The sequence below is a fragment of the Neoarius graeffei genome, chromosome 5 (assembly GCF_027579695.1).
Source record: "Neoarius graeffei isolate fNeoGra1 chromosome 5, fNeoGra1.pri, whole genome shotgun sequence".
Classification (NCBI taxonomy): domain Eukaryota; kingdom Metazoa; phylum Chordata; class Actinopteri; order Siluriformes; family Ariidae; genus Neoarius; species Neoarius graeffei.
In genome coordinates, this window is record NC_083573.1 from 40,760,472 (window position 1) to 40,781,387 (window position 20,916).

The 20,916-nt window shown below is 50.0% G+C and overlaps 1 protein-coding gene across 1 annotated transcript; it reads left to right on the forward strand.

Annotated features, from left to right (window-relative positions):
* Positions 1-557: 557 nt before the first annotated feature.
* Positions 558-4,615, forward strand: LOC132885985 (zinc finger protein 213-like). Its single transcript, XM_060920523.1, has 2 exons — positions 558-1,242; positions 4,577-4,615. Exons 1-2 carry the CDS (start codon positions 646-648, stop codon positions 4,577-4,579), a joined length of 600 nt encoding a protein of 199 aa, XP_060776506.1. The 5' UTR covers positions 558-645; the 3' UTR covers positions 4,580-4,615.
* The last annotated feature ends 16,301 nt before the right edge of the window (positions 4,616-20,916 follow it).

The window sequence follows — 20,916 nt, forward strand, 5'->3', positions numbered from 1 at the left end:
TGTGTGTGTGTGTGTGTGTCTCTCGCGCTAGTGAAAATAGTGTTGCAACTCTGAAAAGTGTGGCAATAAAGCCGGTTAACAAACCTGATCTCTGTCCTGCCGTCCTCTGTGCTCCACCCACACGCGATTCGCGCTACAGTGGTGCCGAAACCCGGGACCGTGGAGCACCTGTCCTGCAGCCCCATGGAATCCTCCCCGTTCGCGGACTTGGTCCACGCCCTCGCCACGGCCCAGCAGAGCCAGCACCAGGCGCTCGTCACACTCCGGAAGGAGCAGGAGCGCCGCTTCGAAGCCCTGGTACTGGCTCAACAGGAAGACCGCGAGGCGTTCCGGCGCCTCCTCGCGTCGGCGGGGTCCACCAGCGCCCCGGCCGCGGGCCCATCTCCCATCACCTTGACTAAGATGGGCCCGCAGGACGACCCCGAGGCGTTCATCGCATTATTCGAACAGGTCGCCGAAGCCTCGGGGTGGCCGATGGAACAGTGCGCGGCGCGCCTCCTCCCCCTCCTGACGGGAGAGGCGCAGTTAGCCGCACTACAGCTCCCCGCCGACCACCGGCTGGCCTACGCCGACCTTCGCCGGGCTGTCCTCCAGCGCGTGGGGCGCACGCCGGAGCAGCAGCGCCAGCGCTTCCGCGCGCTGCGAATGGAGGAAGTCGGCAGCCCGTTTGCGTTCGGCCAGCAGCTCCGGGACGCCTGCTGGCGGTGGCTGAGGGCCGAAGATCGCGACGCCGAGGGGATCATCGACCAGGTGGCGCTGGAGCAGTTCATCGCCCGCCTACCCGCCGGAACCGCGGAGTGGGTCCAGTGCCACCGCCCGGCGTCGCTGGATCAGGCCGTAGGACTGGCGGAGGATCATCTGGCGGCTGTCCCGGTGGCAGGACAACGGATGTCTTCTTCTCTCTCCTCTTCTCTCTCTCTCTCTCTCTCTCTTCCCCCTCCTCCCGTGTCCCGTCCTCGCCCCATTCCCCCACCACGGAGGCGGGGGCCGGCCCCACCCCAGCCGGCCTGCCGCACCCGTGGTGCCCTCCCGTTTCTCCCTTCTATGTCTGTCTCTCCCCCCCCTCAGGTGAGTGACCCCCAGTCCACAGCTGCAGAGGGGAGGCCCGGGCCGGTTTGCTGGCGCTGCGGGGAACCGGGCCACCTGCAGCAACAGTGTGCCGCGATGGAGGTGGGGGCGGTGGTGCGGATCCCCGACGCGCCAGAGGCTGCCCTCGATCAGGCCGGAGCATATCGCATACCGGTAAGTGTACAAGGGGCGACCTATCAGGCGTTGGTGGATTCGGGTTGCAACCAGACCTCGATCCGCCAAAGCCTGGTGCAAGACGAGGCATTGGGGGGAGCACAAGGGGTGAAGGTGTTGTGTGTGCACGGGGATGTTCACTGCTACCCGTTGGTGTCGGTCCACATACATTTCAGAGGGGACAAATCTATAGTGAAGGCGGCGGTTAATCCTCGCCTTACCCACTCTTTAATCTTGGGGACTGATTGGCCGGGATTCCGGGGGTTGATGGCACACCTAGTAAAGAGTGGGTCCTGCCGGTTAGCCGGGGGGGGTCCCGGTGTCGTTTTGGCTGGAGCTGCGGTCGCAGGGCCGTCTACGTCATCTCCGCGACAGAGTGAGGGGCCCCCGGCTCCTCCTCTTTCTATTGGGGAATCCCTCGCGGATTTCCCACTGGAACAATCGCGAGACGAAACTCTGCGACACGCGTTTGACCAAGTGAGAGTAATCGATGGTCAAACGCTCCAGCCGAATGCCACCCCGACCTTCCCCTATTTTTCCATTTTAAAAGATAGGTTATACCGAGTGACGCAGGACACTCAGACGAAGGAGCTTGTCACCCAGTTGTTAATTCCAAAGAGCCGTCGGGAATTGGTATTCCAGGCGGCTCACTTTAATCCCATGGCGGGACACCTCGGGCAGGATAAAACACTCGCCCGGATAATGGCCCGATTCTATTGGCCGGGGATTCGCGGCGACGTCCGTAAGTGGTGTACGGCGTGCCGCGAATGTCAGTTAGTAAACCCAGCGGCCATTCCAAAAGCGCCCTTGCGCCCCCTACCATTAATCGAGACCCCGTTTGAACGAATTGGGATGGATCTCGTCGGGCCATTAGATCGGTCAACACGAGGGTACCGCTTTATATTGGTTCTGGTGGACTATGCAACGCGATACCCGGAAGCGGTGCCTCTTCGCAATATCTCCGCACGTAGTATTGCAGAGGCTCTCTTCCACGTCATCTCCCGGGTCGGAATCCCGAAAGAGATTCTGACTGATCAAGGCACCTCGTTTATGTCACGAACACTGGCCGAACTGTATGGGCTACTGGGTATTAAGCCGATCCGCACCAGCGTGTATCACCCACAAACGGACGGTTTAGTCGAACGGTTCAACCGCACCCTCAAGAATATTATCAAAAAATTCGTAAGTGAGGACGCACGTAACTGGGATAAGTGGCTCGAACCCTTGTTGTTTGCAGTGCGAGAGGTCCCCCAAGCCTCCACGGGGTTCTCCCCATTTGAATTACTGTATGGGCGTAAGCCGCGCGGCATCTTAGATGTACTGCGGGAAAATTGGGAGGAGGGACCTTCGCAGAGCAAAAATGAAATTCAATACGTTATGGATCTGCGCGCAAAACTCCACACGCTCACCCACTTAACTCAGGAGAATTTGCGGCAGGCCCAGGAACGGCAAACCCGCCTGTACAACAAGGGCACGCGCCTTAGAGAGTTCACTCCGGGAGATAAGGTACTCGTCCTGTTGCCCACGTCGAGCTCCAAATTAATCGCCAAGTGGCAAGGGCCCTTCGAGGTCACACGGCGAGTCGGGGATGTCGACTATGAGGTTAGGCGAACGGACAGGGAGGGGGCGCTACAGATCTACCACCTCAATCTGCTGAAGCTCTGGAATGAGGAGGTCCCCGTGGCGTTGGTGTCAGTAGTTCCGGAGAAGGCGGAGCTGGGGCCGGAGATCCAAAAAGGGTCATTGGCATCTCGCACCTCTCCGGTCCCCTGTGGAGACCACCTCTCCCCGACCCAACTCACGGAGGTCGCCCAGTTGCAGGCCGAGTTTTCGGATGTGTTCTCGCCCCGGCCCGGACGCACCAACCTCATAGAACACCACATAGAGACGCCCCCGGGGGTGGTAGTGCGTAGCCGACCTTATAGATTACCCGAACACAAAAAAAAGGTGGTTCGGGAAGAACTTCAGGCCATGCTCGAAATGGGCATCGTCGAGGAGTCCCACAGTGACTGGAGCAGCCTGGTGGTCTTGGTTCCCAAGGCCGACGGCTCGGTCCGGTTCTGCGTGGACTATAGAAAAGTCAATGCGGTGTCTAAATTCGACACGTACCCAATGCCTCGTATTGATGAGCTGCTTGATCGACTAGGCACGGCTCGCTTTTACTCGACACTGGATTTGACGAAGGGATATTGGCAGATCCCCTTGACTCCATTATCCCGGGAAAAAACGGCCTTTTCCACACCGTTCGGCTTACACCAGTTCGTCACACTTCCGTTTGGGCTGTTTGGGGCGCCCACTACGTTTCAGCGGCTGATGGACCGGATCCTCCGGCCCCACGCCACCTATGCGGCCGCTTATTTAGACGACATAATCATTTATAGTAATGACTGGCAGCGGCACCTGCAACACCTGAGGGCCGTCCTTAGGTCGCTGAGGCGGGCGGGGCTCACTGCCAACCCGAAGAAGTGTGCGATTGGGCGGGTGGAAGTACGGTATCTGGGCTTCCACTTGGGTAACGGGCAGGTGCGTCCCCAAATTAATAAGACAGCAGCGATTGCGGCCTGCCCGAGACCCAAGACCAAAAAGGGGGTGAGACAGTTCCTGGGGCTGGCTGGCTATTATCGTAGGTTCATACCTAATTATTCGGACGTCACCAGCCCGCTGACTGACCTCACTAAAAAGGGGGCGCCAGATCCGGTCCAGTGGACGGAGCAGTGCCAGCGGGCTTTCTCTGAGGTAAAGGCTGCACTGTGTGGGGGGCCACTTTTGCACTCCCCTGACTTCTCTCTCCCCTTTTTGTTGCAGACGGATGCGTCGGACAGAGGGCTGGGGGCCGTTTTGTCCCAGCAGGTGGGGGGAGAGGACCGCCCAGTGTTGTACATCAGCCGGAAGCTGTCAGTGCGTGAGGGGCGCTACAGCACTATCGAGAAGGAGTGCCTGGCCATCAAGTGGGCGGTCCTCGCCCTCCGTTACTACCTGCTGGGGCGCTCTTTCACCCTCTGTTCGGACCACGCGCCCCTCCAGTGGCTCCACCGCATGAAGGATGCCAACGCGCGGATCACCCGTTGGTATCTGGCGCTCCAACCTTTCAACTTCAAGGTGGTCCACAGGCCGGGGGCGCAGATGGTCGTGGCGGACTTCCTCTCCCGTCAAGGGGGGGGGGAGTCGGCTGCGGGCCGGACGGGCGCCCGGCCTGAGTCGGGCGGTGGGGGTATGTGGCAGCGGGGGCGTGGTCAAGCACCGGTCTGTGACAGGAGGGCGGAGTTGGGGAAGGTAAGTGGCAGAATCGCTTCACCTGAGTGTCATTAACCTGTGTTTTGTGTGTTCTCCCCAGTAAACCGCCCTATTTAAGGAGGGAGAGCGAGAGCAGAGAGAGAACCGGACGAGACGCTGTGTGTGTGTGTGTGTGTGTGTGTCTCTCGCGCTAGTGAAAATAGTGTTGCAACTCTGAAAAGTGTGGCAATAAAGCCGGTTAACAAACCTGATCTCTGTCCTGCCGTCCTCTGTGCTCCACCCACACGCGATTCGCGCTACACCCACCTCTGATCATGTTTATGGCAATTTCACTATGGCACCTAGCTATCTAATAATTTGATCAAAGCCTGACATTCACTGTGTGAGGAAATAACGTGACTAGCAAGGCTTTAGATATCTTTCGGCAGACTAGCTGCATTTGTTAAATTGGCTTCTTACAAAAGTGCTCTTGCAGAAAGATAGCAGTAAATAACATAATTTACCATAAACTGTTTTGGTGAAATGTATGTGTGGCAGCGGGGGCGTGGTCAAGCGCCGGTCTGTGACAGGAGGGCGGAGTCAGGGAAGGTGAGTGGCAGAATCACTACACCTGAGAGCAATTAACCTGTGTTTGTGTGTCTTCCCAGTGACCGCGCCCTATATAGGGAGGGAGAGCAGAGAGCAGAGGAGCTCTTCCTGAACCAGACGCTGAGTGTGTGTGTGTCTGAAAAGTGCATACATAATTGTTATGCTGAAAAGTGTGGCAATAAAACGTGCTGTCAAACCTGATCTCTGTCCTGCCGTCCTCTGTGCTCCACCCACGAACACTGAACCGTTACAGTGGTGCCGAAACCCAGGACCTGGAGCACAGCAGCCTCACAGCCCCATGGAGTCCTTCCCGTTCGCTGAACTGGTCCACGCCCTTGCCACGGCCCAGCAAAGCCAGCACCAGGCGCTACTCACCCTCCAAAAGGAGCAAGAAGAGCGGTTCGAGGCCCTGGTGTTGGACCAAGAAGATCGACAGGCGTTCCGGCACCTCCTCGCGTCGGCGGGGCCCACCAGCGCTCCTACCGCGGGCCCGTCTCCCCTCACCGTCACCAAGATGGGCCCGCAGGACGACCCTGAGGCGTTCATCATGCTCTTTGAGCAAGTCGCCGAAGCCTCGGGGTGGCCGATGGAGCAGCGCGTGGCGCGCCTCCTCCCCCTGCTCACGGGAGAAGCACAGCTGGCCGCGCTACAGCTCCCCGCCGACTGCCGGCTGGCCTACGCGGACCTCCGCCGGGCCATCCTCCAGCGCGTGGGGCGCACTCCAGAACAGCAGCGCCAGCGCTTCCACGCACTGCGCTTGGAGGAAGTCGGCCGGCCGTTCACGTTTGGCCAGCAGCTCCGGGACGCCTGCTGGCGGGGGCTGAGGGCCAACAACCGCGACGCCGAAGGAATCCTCGACCAGGTGGCGCTGGAACAGTTTGTCGCTCGCTTGCCAGCAGGAACTGCAGAGTGGGTCCGGTGCCACCGCCCGGCGTCGCTGGATCAAGCAGTTGAGCTGTCAGAGGACCATTTGGCGGCTGTCCCGGCGGCAGGACAGCAGATGGCATCTTCTCTTCTCTCCTCTTCTCTCTCTCTCTCCCCCTCCTCCTGTGTCCCGTCCTCGCCCCATTCCCCCTCCGCGGAGACGGGGGCCGGCACCACCCCAGCTGGCCCGCCACACCCGCGGTGCCCTCCCATTTCTCCCTTCTGTGTCTGTCTCTCCCCCACCTCAGGTGAGTGAGCCCCAGATCACCGGTGCAGAGGGAAAGCCCGGGCCGGTTTGCTGGCGCTGCGGGGAGCCGGGCCACCTTCAACAGCAGTGCACGGCAATGGAAGTGGGCGCGGTGGTTCGGATCCCCGATGCGCCAGAGGCCGCCCTCAATCGGGCCGGAGCGTATCTCATACCGGTGAGTATCCAAGGGGCTACATATCAGGCGTTGGTGGATTCTGGTTGTAATCAGACCTCAATTCGCCAAAGCCTGGTTCAAAATGAGGCATTGGGGGGAGCACAAGGGGTGAAGGTGTTGTGTGTGCACGGGGATGTTCACAGCTACCCTTTGTTGTTGGTCCACATTATTTTCAGAGGGGAAAAATTTATAGTGAAGGCGGCGGTTAATCCCCGCCTTACCCACTCTCTAATTTTGGGGACTGATTGGCCGGGATTTCGGGGTTTAATAACATGCCTAATAAAGAGTGGGTCCTGCCATTTAACAGGGGGAGGTCCCGGTGCCGCTTTGGCGGGAGCAGCTGTCGCAGAGCCGTCTACGTCATCTCCTCATCAGAGTGAGGAGCCGCCAGTTCCTCCTCTCTCTATTAGGGAATCCCTCGCGGATTTCCCATTAGAACAATCGCGAGACGAGACTCTGCGACATGCTTTTGACCAAGTGAGAGTAATCGATGGTCAAACGCTCCAGCTGAACGCCACCCCATCCTTCCCCTACTTCGCAATTATGAAGGATAGGTTATACCGAGTGACGCAGGACACTCAAACTAAAGAGCGTGTCATGCAGCTTTTAATTCCGAAGAGCCGCCGGGAATTGGTATTCCAGGCGGCTCACTTTAATCCCATGGCTGGACACTTAGGGCAGGATAAAACACTAGCCCGAATAATGACCCGATTCTATTGGCCGGGGATTCGCGGCGATGTTCGTAGGTAGTGTACGGCATGCCGCGAATGCCAGTTAGTAAATCCAGCGGCCATTCCAAAAGCGCCTTTGCGCCCTCTTCCATTAATCGAGACCCCATTTGAGAGAATTGGGATGGATCTCGTCAGGCCATTAGATCAGTCAGCACGAGGGTACCGTTTTATATTAGTTCTGGTGGACTATGCAACGTGATACCCAGAAGCAGTGCCTCTGCGCAATATCTCAGCACGCAGTATTGCAGAGGCGCTCTTCCGCGTCATCTCCCGAGTTGGAATCCCGAAAGAGATTCTGACTGATCAAGGCACTATGTTTATGTCACGGACACTGCGCAAACTGTATGGGTTATTGGGGATTAAGCCGATCCACACCAGCGTGTATCACCCACAAACGGACGGTTTAGTAGAACGGTTCAACCGCACCCTCAAAAATATTATTAAAAAATTTGTAAGTGAGGACGCACGTAATTGGGATAAGTGGCTTGAACCCTTGCTGTTCTCAGTGCAAGAGGTCCCCCAAGCCTCCACGGGGTTCTCCCCATTCGAATTATTATATGGGCGGAAGCCGCGCGGTATCCTGGACGTGCTGCGGGAAAATTGGGAGGAGGGACCTTCACAAAGCAAAAACGAAATTCAGTACGTTATGGACCTGCACGCAAAACTCCACACACTCACCCACCTAACTCAGGAGAATTTGCGGCAGGCCCAGGAATGGCAAGCCCGCCTGTACAACAAGGGTACGCGCCTTAGAGAGTTCACTCCGGGAGATAAAGTACTCGTACTGCTGCCCACGTCGAGCTCCAAATTGATCGCCAAGTGGCAAGGACCCTTTGAGGTCACACGGCGAGTCGGGGACGTCGACTATGAGGTGAGGCGAACGGACAGGGGTGGGGCGCTACAGATTTACCACCTCAATCTGCTTAAACTCTGGAACGAGGAGGTCCCCGTGGCGTTGGTGTCGGTGGTTCCGGAGAAGGCAGAGCTGGGGCCGGAGGTTCAAAAAGGGACATTGGCATCACGTACCTCTCCGGTCCCCTGTGGAGACCACCTCTCCCCGACCCAACTCACGGAGGTCGCCCAGTTGCAGACCGAGTTTTCGGATGTGTTCTTGCCCCTGCCCGGTCGCACTAACCTCATAGAGCACCACATCGAGACGCCCCCGGGGGTGGTAGTGCGTAGCCGCCCTTACAGGCTACCCGAACACAAAAAAAAGGTGGTTCGGGAAGAACTTGAGACCATGCTCGAAATGGGCATCGTCAAGGAGTCCCACAGTGACTGGAGCAGCCCGGTGGTCTTGGTACCCAAGGCCGACGGGTCGGTCCGGTTCTGTGTGGACTATAGGAAAGTCAACGCGGTGTCTAAATTTGACGCGTACCCAATGCCTCATATTGACGAGCTGCTCGATCGACTAGGCACAGCTCGCTTTTATTCGACACTGGATTTGACGAAGGGATATTGGCAGATCCCCTTGACTCCACTATCCCGAGAAAAAACGGCCTTTTCCACACCGTTTGGGTTACACCAATTCGTCACACTTCCGTTTGGGCTGTTTGGGGCGCCCGCTACATTTCAGCGGCTGATGGATCGGGTCCTCCGCCCCCACGCCACCTATGTGGCCGCCTATCTGGATGACATCATCATATATAGTAATGACTGGCCGAAGCACTTGGAACACCTAAGGGCCGTCCTTAGGTCGCTGAGGCGAGCGGGTCTCACAGCCAACCCAAAGAAGTGTGCGATTGGGTGGGTGGAAGTACGGTATCTGGGCTTCCACTTGGGCAACGGGCAGGTGCGTCCCCAAATTAACAAGACCGCAGCGATTGTGGCCTGCCCGAGGCCCAAGACCAAAAAGGGGGTGAGACAGTTCCTGGGGCTGGCTGGCTATTATCGTAGGTTTATACCTAATTATTCGGACATCACCAGCCCGCTGACTGATCTCACTAAAAAGGGGGCACCAGATCCGGTCCAGTGGACAGAGCAATGCCAGCGGGCTTTTTCAGAGGTAAAGGCTGCACTGTGTGGGGGGCCACTTCTACACTCCCCTGACTTTTCTCTCCCCTTTATGTTGCAGACCGATGCGTCGGACAGAGGGCTGGGGGCGGTTTTGTCCCAGGAGGTGGAGGGGGAGGACCGCCCCGTCCTGTATATAAGCAGGAAGCTGTCGGCGCGTGAGGGGCGCTACAGCACCATAGAGAAAGAGTGTCTGGCCATCAAGTGGGCGGTCCTCGCCCTCCGGTACTACCTGCTGGGGCGCCCTTTCACCCTCTGTTCGGACCACACGCCCCTCCAGTGGCTCCACCGCATGAAAGATGCCAATGCGTGGATCACCCGTTGGTATCTGGCACTCCAACCCTTTAATTTCAAGGTGGTCCACAGGCCGGGGGCGCAGATGGTCGTGGCGGACTTCCTCTCCCGCCAAGGGGGGGGGGAGTCGGCTGCAGGCCGGGCGGCCGTCCGGCCTGAGTCGGGCGGTGGGGGTATGTGGCAGCGGGGGCATGGTCAAGCGCCGGTCTGTGACAGGAGGGCGGAGTCAGGGAAGGTGAGTGGCAGAATCACTACACCTGAGAGCAATTAACCTGTGTTTGTGTGTCTTCCCAGTGACCGCGCCCTATATAGGGAGGGAGAGCAGAGAGCAGAGGAGCTCTTCCTGAACCAGACGCTGAGTGTGTGTGTGTCTGAAAAGTGCATACATAATTGTTATGCTGAAAAGTGTGGCAATAAAATGTGCTGTCAAACCTGATCTCTGTCCTGCCGTCCTCTGTGCTCCACCCACAAACACTGAACCATTACAGTATGGCTTCTTAAAGCTGAGTAACATATGTTATAGGCAGAAAAAAAATGTTGAAAGATTTTGAGCAAAAACTCAATGGTTCATATTTTTGGGCTGTTTGCCAGAATTAATCTACAGCGACATACAACTGTTTTGTTTTCTTCCAGGCCGCCACACATCTATGACACTCTATTTTGAGTTGGAAATCACAGTGGGTCATTTGTGCAGGAACCACATTTCATGTCATAAATTTGATTCTGGGCTAGTTTTCTTTATACAGAAATTAACCCAAATAGCAACTGTTTTACTTTTTGAGGATATATTTACATTGTTGGTATGTTGGGAAAAAAAACTTTCTAAATGACAGCGTACCAAAAAAGACTGGAAGCTCTCAAAATACAAATAAGTTGGTCAGTAAAACTATTGAAAATCTTTTCTTTGTACTTTTGTCAGTTAAAAAAAAGTTAATGTGAATTAACAAATCACATTTTTGTTTTCACTGCATTTTGGAAAATATCCCAACTTTTTGGGAAATGGGGTTGTATGAAGAGACTCAGAACTCAGTAATAAAGAATACTTAATGGATCTACTGGTGGTTTGGGCTCCTTGTTCTCTTTTATGGGAAGCATACAGAGCTGCGTTTAGGTTAATGTAGGTCAATGTAGCCCAGTGCCGAGAGAACAGTGTGGAGGAAAGAACAATCTGAAACACGACAGTTTCCCAGTGCAAAGCACAAGCCTGTCTACTGGCCATTTAAAGGTCTAATATAACACTGAGGAGGCTTCTAGCAGGACAGTGAGGTGTGAAGGTCACAAATTGAATGTCTCACCTTCTGATGTTTGGCATTTCATTGCAAGCATGTGCATATATTCGGCTTTATATCTTCACTTTCATTGACAACTAGGTTGCGTTGACAACTAGGTAAAGCTATGCATAAATAAGCTTGGGGAATTTTGATGGAATGAGGAACAAGTGCATAAAAACAAAAGGAAGAGAAATGTTTTTTTCCCTGCACTGATGAGCTAGGATTCATTGAGCGGTGATTAACACAATGGCAGGTATGTGGTTTGGGCACATCATACTGTTGCCTTTATCGAAATACAGAATCAGTTAAAAGTTTGAACACACCTACTCGGTCAAAGGTTTTTTGACTATTTTCTACATTGTAGAACAATACTGAAGACATCAAAACTATGAAATAACAGCTGGAACATATATGGAATTAGGTGGTAAACAAAAAAGTGTTTTAAAAAAACCTAAATAAGTTGCATATTTTAGATTCTTTAAAGTCACCAGAGGTGGACAAACTACCCAACTTCATTACTTAAGTCAAAGTACAGATCCCACTGGTCAAATGTTACTCCAATACAAGTGAAAGTTGTACAGTCAAATTTTTACTTAAGTTAAAGTACTGAAGTACTTGCTTTTAACCCTTTGATGCAAAACATGGGTCAAAAGTGACCCGGTTGAGTTTTATCTTCTATATCTTTACAATAAATTAATTCCATCATTCAGTATTCAAGGTATTCCTCAGTTAACTTGTTTTTGATCATCATACATCCTTATTTTATTTTTTCCTTTCTTACTTTTTGAATAAAAATCCTTTTTGCATCACTACCCTTCTAATGCACAATATGGGTCAAAAACGACCTGCATTCATTTTCCAGGTTATTTCATGTATGGCTGAGTGTTTCTATGATATACTTTTGAAATAAATTAATTTTGTCATTTACTTTTCCAAATATGCAGTAAATATCTTGTTTTTGTTTAGCACAAATCATCATTTTTATTTTTCCTTTCTTAAGTTATGAACAAGCACAGCTTTTGTAATTCTACATCAAGTTTACACACATGGGTCAGAACCGACCCGCATGCATTTACTCCAGCATTTGGTGGGAACTGTGAATTGTGCTTGTGTCAGACATTTCACAGCTCAGCACAGCGCCCTTTGCCCATCTAATACATGGAAGTAATGTTTTTCAATTGTTCTAACATTACCTTAGAAAAAAATGGATTATGTTTAGGTTACCTTGAGAGTGAGTAGATTACTTGTCAGAAAGTTACAGTAATTACTATTAGCTACCGAGCTGTTGACATATTCTACTTTAGTTAGCTAATTTTATTGTAGTTGGCTTAGCTAACTACATAGTTAATAAATAAATAACTGGCCCCATTCACTGCTAAAGTAATTACTTGAAACAAATTATTATTATAGTATTAAGACATTTAATTTTAAATCACACTTGGATGACCCATGTGTAGTAATATAAAAAGTATTTTTGTTCATAAAGTAGGAAAGAAAAAATTTAATTAATGATTTGTGGTAATTAAAAACAAGATATTTAAAGAATACTTGGAATATTCAATCATAAAATAAATTGATTTCAAAAGACAGAGCAAAGAAAAACTCAGTCAGCATGAAATAACCTGGAAAATGAATGCGGGTCATTTTTGACCCATGTTGTGCATTAGAAGGGGTGCGCATATGTTTTGCATCAAAGGGTTAAAAATACTTAAGTATTAAAAGTACATTTTCTGTCAACGCATTGTTGTATTATTGCCACAATGCTTACAAAACCTAATGCCGTTACCAAAGACAGAAATGTGAATTCACAAAATGAACGCATGCTGTGCATCATGGTGGTTTAATGTTAAGCTAGCTAGTCAGTGAAACTCCATCTGACATGCTAGCAAACTCTTTTCAAACTCAGAATCATACTGGTTAGCTAACGCTGCTAGAAAAGAAAGACTTCTACATTTTGTTTATTCAGCAAGATTATGCTAAAACATATTTATGAAAGGACTTCAGATAAGTTAACATTATTCATGTTAGCATAACTCCATTTTTACATGCTAACTAACAGTGTCCAAGTTCACTAGCTATGTGTAAACGTTAGCCGTGGACAAGGCTACGGCAACTTGGCGGGCAAATCCATAGAAAGCCATGTGACTAACCAGACTGCATAGCTATTGCAACATTATTGCTAGCTCTAAAAGCACAGACAACTTCATTACAAGCTTTCTCTTAGAATAAAACGTTTATATACTTCAATATGCTTCCACAGGTTGGACGGTGAGCTTTTGTAGGCCGTGATGTGGTTAGTTTTCGGCAAACAAAGCAAACATTTAAAATGAAACAAATCTTTAATCCTTTCAGAAAACTGAAACATGGGTTCTCGGTATGGCCATATGTGTGTGCATTCCCCAGAAGAACCGCCTCCTTCCATGCTGCTGAGAAATCATTTATCTTGATTTTATGCAGTCTATGGACGTGATGTGTCTCAGTGTCACCTGCAAAAAAAAAACAACAATCATGTTTTAAAAAAGAAAAGGAAAAAAACCCATCCACTTTCAAAGCTGCTTCATAGTAGGGAGCAATGAGGACCTTGATAGAAATGTAGTGGAGTAAAAAGTATGATATTTGTCTTTCAAACGTAGTGAAGTTAAAGTCATAAGTTGCCAAAAAAATTAATACTCAAGTGCAGATACTCAAAAAGTGTACTTAAGTACAGTACTCAAGTAAATGTACTTCATTACTGTCCACCTCTGAAAGTCACCCATTTACCCTGATGATAAAGAAAAATGACATCCATCATTACGTTAAGACAAGAAGTGTCTTTTAATTAATAACAATAAAGAAAAAACATTTAATTAGAAGGTGTGTCCGAACTTCTGACTGGTACTGTATAAGTCTATTATATTGTAGCATGTTATAATAACCCTAACATCATAGTAAACATCCATGTCATATCTCGAACAAAGTGTTTTAATAGAGTAGAAGCTAAACTGAAAGTAAATCAAAGTAAAATCAGCAAAACTGAAAAAAAAAACCTCTGAATATCTGTTCTCTACAGTTTACATGAAATCCATCCATCCATCCATTATCTGTAGCCGCTTATCCTGTTCTACAGGGTCACGGGCAAGCTGGAGCCTATCCCAGCTGCCTATGGGCGAGAGGCGGGGTACACCCTGGACAAGTCACCAGGTCATCACAGGGCCGACACATAGACACAGACAACCATTCACACTCACACCTATGGTCAATTTAGAGTCACCAATTAACCTAACCTCCATGTCTTTGGACTGTGGGGGAAACCGGAGCACCCGGATGAAACTCATGCAGACATGAGGAGAGCATGCAAACTCCACACAGAAAGACCCTCGCCGGTCGCTGGGCTTGAACCAGGACCTTCTTGCTGTGAGGCGACAGTGCTAACCACTAGTTTACATGAATTATGTCACCTAATTAAGATTTCCAGCATTAATAACGGTGCTTCTTTAAGCATTCTGTAGTATGATATGCTTTGCTAGCAATGAGGTGCAGGGCATTCTCAAAGTTAAGTGGAGCAACAGCAGTCCATGCCTATGCTTATGGATCAGAGTTTCTAATACTCAGACTCCTGAAATGAAAGATAACATATCAGTTTCCTTCTCTGCGGCAGCAGTGAAATACATTGCCTTTTCCAGGATTTGTTTGCCACACTGGAAATTTATTTTGTCCCATATCTAGTGTACTCAGGGCCCAGATTTTCCCCACACTTCTCATGTGTAGTTCATCCTTCAATGTCGAAGATGACCATAGTTTCATCTCTGCAATTATCAGTGTTCATTGTTGTGGGTTCGAAGATGGCTGATAAGTCCAATCCTCGCATGGAACGTCCTTCCACATTTCGGACAAGACGGTCCGGATGGAGCTGTTTCCGATGCTTCTCTCTCCTTTCGCTTTGCCCTCTTTTGTTTTGCCAGGCAGATACAATTTTCCTCATGTTTCTTTGCTCCCAAGTTTACTCTAGATCGCCAGGCACTTCGGTCAAGTGCTAGATCTTCCCATGTGTTAGGTTCGATGTGGAACAGCTTGGTGTGGATACTTTCAGGGAGTCTTTGTATACTTGTAAAAATTTGTTTCGTGTTCAGTTTTGATTTTGATATCTGTTGTTGATTTCTCTCCTATGACATCCACAAAATCTATGCGGGGGGACATGGGGTGTATACTTCCGCTCAATAGAACACCGGGTTTTTTGTAGCCGTTAGCTTGTGCTGTGGAAAAAAAGGCAAAAAAACACAAGAAAGCTTACTAAAATTTTTAAAATGAATTCTCCAACTTGTTTTGTAAACCCTTTATTTCTTAACTATTACTTGAATTGATTGCACTTATGTTTGCTGGCACTTATGTTTGCTGGCACTGTTTTTAAACTTGAAATATGCTTGAAATCCTAGGCTATGCTTTTAAATACCCTACTTAAATCCTTAAAATGAGTCATTTAACTCATGTCTTGTGTGATCTGATCTCCAATGGTGAAATAAACCGGTTGTGATATGAGTACAGTCTGTTATTTTAGAAGATAAATTTAATATATAATTTAATATATAGCCTAATAAAAAATATTTTATAACATAATATCATGACATATTACTGTCTGTAACTGTTTGTCACTAAAGCGTTTTCTAAGATCATAATGTCTGATTTTTTTTTTTTTTGCCAAGCGGGGCCACAACAGGTGTTCTGATAAACTGTCCTACACGTCAATGCGTCCTACAAAGCCCCACTGCGCATGCGCAGAGCACAAAACGTCATTTCTTGGCATTTGAACAGATTTTTGTCCTACATCAGCTGTGCTATAAACGGTGCAGATTAACGGCATGCATTCAATCTTTAAACTACTTAATCTAATATAATGCTGATTTCTAGCCATTGCGTGAGTCTTGCAATACATCTGAAATATCTCCCCTTCACGATCTTCCACCAAAGCGCTTCAACTTCTGACCTATCTGATCAGCTGTTGTAGTTGCTCTACACCTACTTGTCCTTCAAAGCCCCACTGCGCACGCACACAATACAACACAAGTTTTGTAAGATTTGGTGTAAATCCATAAACCTGTTCAAAACAAATAGTTGGCCATCTTGAAGTGTTCCAATAAAATGAAATCATTCAAAATTAGTTGTGGAAGTTTGTTTTCTGTGTGATGTTGCGTTGCCAGACAAGGAGAATGGCTGGATGAATAGGAGAAAGGTAAAACTCAGTTATTTAACTCGAGTGGAGGTGGAGAAAATGAGTTTAATTCCAGAAATGGTGGACTGACACTTTAAGTGGAATGTTATGCTTCTCTGGGTTGGATGTGTTAAATGAAAGTAAGCTTTAAAAAAATTATTGACTGAATGAAAACTGTATTGATGCTCCAATATGTTGTTATGCCGTTTTATGTCTTGCAATAAAAATAACATAACATTTAATTACATTACATTGTGTCAGTGAGCAGGGGCGCCACTAGGGGGGGAAAGTTAGGACGATTCTAAGGGCCTGGCACTGACAGGGGGGCCCTGTGAGGGATATTAATATTATTTTTTTAATAGTATTGCCTTGTGTAAGTTTTTGAAATCCCCTCCTAGAACTGCCACCTTATTGTGGTGGAGGGGTTTGTGTGCTTGAATGATCCTAGGAGCTATGTTGTCGGGGGCATTATGCCCCTGTTAGGGTTTCCCAAGGCAGACAGGTCCTAGGTGACAGGCCAGACCAAGAGCAGTTCACCAAAAACCCCCTATGGAGAAAAAATCCAGGACCGTGACGTCGCCCGGTAGGACGCAGCCGGGGCCCCACCCTGGAGCCAGGCCCAGGGTTGGGGCTCGTATGCGAGCGCTTGGTGGCCGGGCCTTTGCCCATGGGGCCCGGCCGGGCTCAGCCCAAAGAGGTGACGTGGGCCCGACCTCCTGTGGGTTCACCACCCACAGAGGTAGCAGTAGGGGTTTGGTGCAGTGTGGATTGGGTGGCAGTCGAAGGCAGGGGCCTCGACGACCTGATCCCCGGACACAGCGGCTGGCTGTTGGGACATGGAATGTCACTTCGCTGGGGGGGAAAGAGCCTAAGCTTGTGCGGGAGGTTGAGCGGTACCGGCTAGAGATAGTCAGGCTCACCTCCACGCACAGCTTGGGCTCTGGAACCCAGCTCCTTGAGAGGGGCTGGACTTTCCACTTCTCTGGAGTCACCCGTGGTGAGCGGCGGCGGGCTGGTGTGGGCTTGCTTATAGCTCCCCAGATCAGCCGCCATGTGTTGGAGTTTACCCCAGTGAACGAGAGGGTCGCCTCTCTGCGCCTTCGGATTGGGGAGAGGGCTCTTGCTGTTGTTTGTGCCTACGGGCCAAATAGCAGTATAGAGTATCCGGCCTTCTTGGAGTCCCTGGGAGAGGTACTGAGGGGTGCTCAGACTGGGGACTCCATTGTGCTACTGGGGGACTTCAATGCTCACGTGGGTGACGACAGTGACACCTGGAGGGGCGTGGTTGGGAGGAACGGCCTCCCCGATCTGAACCTGAGTGGTGTTTTGTTATTGGACTTCTGTGCTAGTCACAGTTTGTCCATAACGAACACCATGTTCGAGCATAGGGGTGTCCATAAGTGCACGTGGCACCAGGACACCTTAGGTCGGAGGTCGATGATCGACTTTGTAGTCGTTTCATCTGATCTCCGGCCCTATGTCTTGGACACTCGGGTGAAGAGAGGGGCTGAGCTGTCAACTGATCATCACCTGGTGGTGAGTTGGATCCACTGGCGGAGGAGGAAGCTGGACAGACCTGGCAGGCCCAAACGTATGGTGAGGGTCTGCTGGGAACGTCTGGCCGAGCACTCTGTTGGGGAGGTCTTTAACTCCCACCTCCGGGAGAGCTTTTCCCAGCTTCCGAGGGAGGCGGGGGACATTGAGTCTGAGTGGACCATGTTCTCTACCTCCATTGTGGACGCAGCTGTTCAGAGCTGTGGCCGCAAGGTCTCCGGTGCCTGTCGTGGCGGCAATCCCCAAACCCGGTGGTGGACACCGGAAGTAAGGGATGCCGTCAAGCTGAAGAAGGAGTCCTATTGGGCCATGTTGACCTCCGGGACTCCTGAGGCAGCCAACGGATATCGGCAGGCCAGGCGTGCTGCAGCTCGGGCAATTGCGGAGGCAAAAACTCAGAACTGGGAGGAGTTCGGGGAGGCCATGGAGAAGAACTATCGGTCGGCCTCGACGAAATTCTGGCAAACCGTCCGGCGCCTCAGGAGGGGGAAGCAGTACTCTGCCAACACTGTTTACAGTGCGGGTGGGGAGCTGTTGACCTCGACTGGGGACATTGTTGGGCGGTGGAAGGAATACTTTGAGGATCTCCTCAATCCCACCGTCATGTCTTCCACTGAGGAGACTGAGGCTGATGACTCAGAGGTGGACTCGTCCATTACCCAAGCCGAAGTCACTGAGGTGGTTTGCAAGCTCCTCAGTGGCAAGGCACCGGGGGTGGATGAGATCCGCCCTGAGTATCTCAAGTCTCTGGATGTTGTGGGGCTGTCTTGGTTGACACGCCTCTGCAACATCGCGTGGCGGTCGGGGATAGTACCTCTGGAGTGGCAGACTGGGGTGGTGGTCCCTCTTTTTAAGAAAGGGGACCGGAGAGTGTGCTCCAATTATAGGGGAATCACACTTCTCAGCCTCCCAGGGAAAGTTTACTCCAGGGTACTGGAGAGGAGAATTCGACCAATAGTCGAACCTCGGATCCAGGAGGAACAATGCGGTTTTCGTCCTGGTCGCGGAACACTGGACCAGCTCTATACCCTTCATAGGGTGCTCGAGGGTTCATGGGAGTTTGCCCAACCAGTCCACATGTGCTTTGTGGATCTGGAGAAGGCATTCGACCATGTCCCCCATGGTATTCTGTGGGGGGTGCTTCGGGAGTATGGGGTTCGGGGCTCTTTGCTAAGGGCTGTCCAGTCCCTGTACAAACGGAGCAGGAGTCTGGTTCGCATTGCCGGCAGTAAGTCAGACCTGTTCCCAGTGCATATTGGACTCTGGCAGGGCTGCCCTTTGTCACCGGTTCTGTTCATAATTTTTATGGACAGAATTTCTAGGCGCAGCCAGGGGCCGGAAGGAATCCTGTTTGGGAACCACAGGATTTCATCTCTGCTTTTTGCGGATGATGTTGTCCTGTTGGCTTCTTCAAACCAGGACCTTCAGCATGCACTGGGGCAGTTTGCAGTCGAGTGTGAAGCGGCTGGGATGAGAATCAGCACCTCCAAGTCCGAGGCCATGGTTCTCGACCGGAAAAGGGTGGCTTGCCCTCTCCAGGTTGGTGGAGAAGTCCTGCCTCAAGTGGAGGAGTTTAAGTATCTCGGGATCTTGTTCACGAGTGAGGGAAGGATGGAGCGTGAGATCAACAGGCGGATCGGTGCAGCCTCCGCAGTGATGCGGTCGCTTTACTGGTCAGTCGTGGTGAAGAAGGAGCTGAGCCAAAAGGCGAAGCTCTCAATTTACCAGTCGATCTACGTTCCGACTCTCACCTATGGTCATGAGCTTTGGGTAATGACAGAAAGAACAAGATCGCGGATACAAGCGGCTGAAATGAGTTTCCTTCGCAGGGTGGCTGAGCGCTCCCTTAGAGATAGGGTGAGAAGCATAGTCACTCGGGAGGAGCTCGGAGTAGAGCCGCTGCTCCTCCACATCGAGAGGAACCAGCTGAGGTGGCTCGGGCATCTTTTTCGGATGCCTCCTGGACGCCTCCCTGGGGAGGTGTTCCAGGCATGTCCCCCCGGGAGGAGGCCCCGGGGAAGACCCAGGACACGCTGGAGGGACTATGTCTCTCGGCTGGCCTGGGAACGCCTCGGTGTTCTTCCCGAGGAGCTGGCCGAGGTGTCTGGGGAAAGGGAAGTTTGGGCTTCCATGCTTAGACTGCTGCCTCCGCGACCCGGTCCCGAAGAAGACGAGACGAGACGAAGTTTTTGAAATAAAATATTTCATTTCATCTGTTAAAATATGCAAAATATACATGGTTATGATTTGCTATAACATTTTTCTTGAATTATTTATGATATTGTCATTTCACCCCTCCACCCTTTTTACTAATGGTACAGTCTTTATTCTGGGAGCGGGATTAGTGCAGTTTAGAGCAGCTGTCAGTTTCTCTCTGCGTGCAACAGAGGTGAACATTCTAGAAGTTGCTAAGCAGGAGCAGGTGTGATGAATTATGAAGTCCGGATATCACACTGTGTGTGAAAAAAAAAATCACCTTTTTTCATAGGTATCTTTATTGTATAATTAAGTCTAGATGTTTTGCCATTGTTCATGTGTGGATTTGTTGATATTGTTAAGTATTTAACTTTAATATTTTGCACATTAGCTGTGGTCATAGATATCATTGCTATTGTTCATGTGTGGATTTATTGATACTGTTGCTAGGTATTTAACTTGAATATTTGAACATTTGCTGTGTTTTCTAATAAATGTGTGATGCCTAAAAGAAACCAAAAACACTTAGTGGATTTCTTGCAGTGCACTATGTGATTGTATCAAAAAACTAGTGTAGTTATTCGTCAAGGCATACATTTGATCACATACAATAAGTCAATAAATGGAGGAAACAAAGGAATACATTTTGTAATCCTGATTATTGATGATGTTTGCTGGAGGGCTCTGGAGTATCCATAATGTGCATACAGAATGTTATAAATCCATACTGATACAGTGATGCATGCAATTTCTCTCAACACAAACATTTGGATTGAATGAACTCCATAGGCTACTGAGTGGCCTAATAATAGTTGCTCATAAAAGAAAAAAAAAAAATATATATATATATATATATATATATATATATATATATATATATATATATATATATCTTCCATATATATCATGGAATGTTCATTTTAAGGCAACAGTCTATTCAGTCTAATTCTGACAGTTCTGCATTTAAAATGTTCATATACCAAATAATTGTATCACCTAAACTTGCTAGGTAGCTGATCACACGCGTAGTAAAGTAAAAGTGCCAGCCAAAAACAGACTTCAAATTCAGTTGCTTGAGCTTGAAAATTTTACCGGGGGGGCCCTAAATTGTAATCTTTCATAGGGCCCAAGATTTCTAGCGGCGCCCCTGCAGTGAGACAATTGTTCAAGTTGCTGATACTTACAAACTATAAGTAAGGTGTAGATTCTGCAAGTAAACCTTACAATCAGGAATTAGGTCCCCATTACACAGCTGAAAGTAA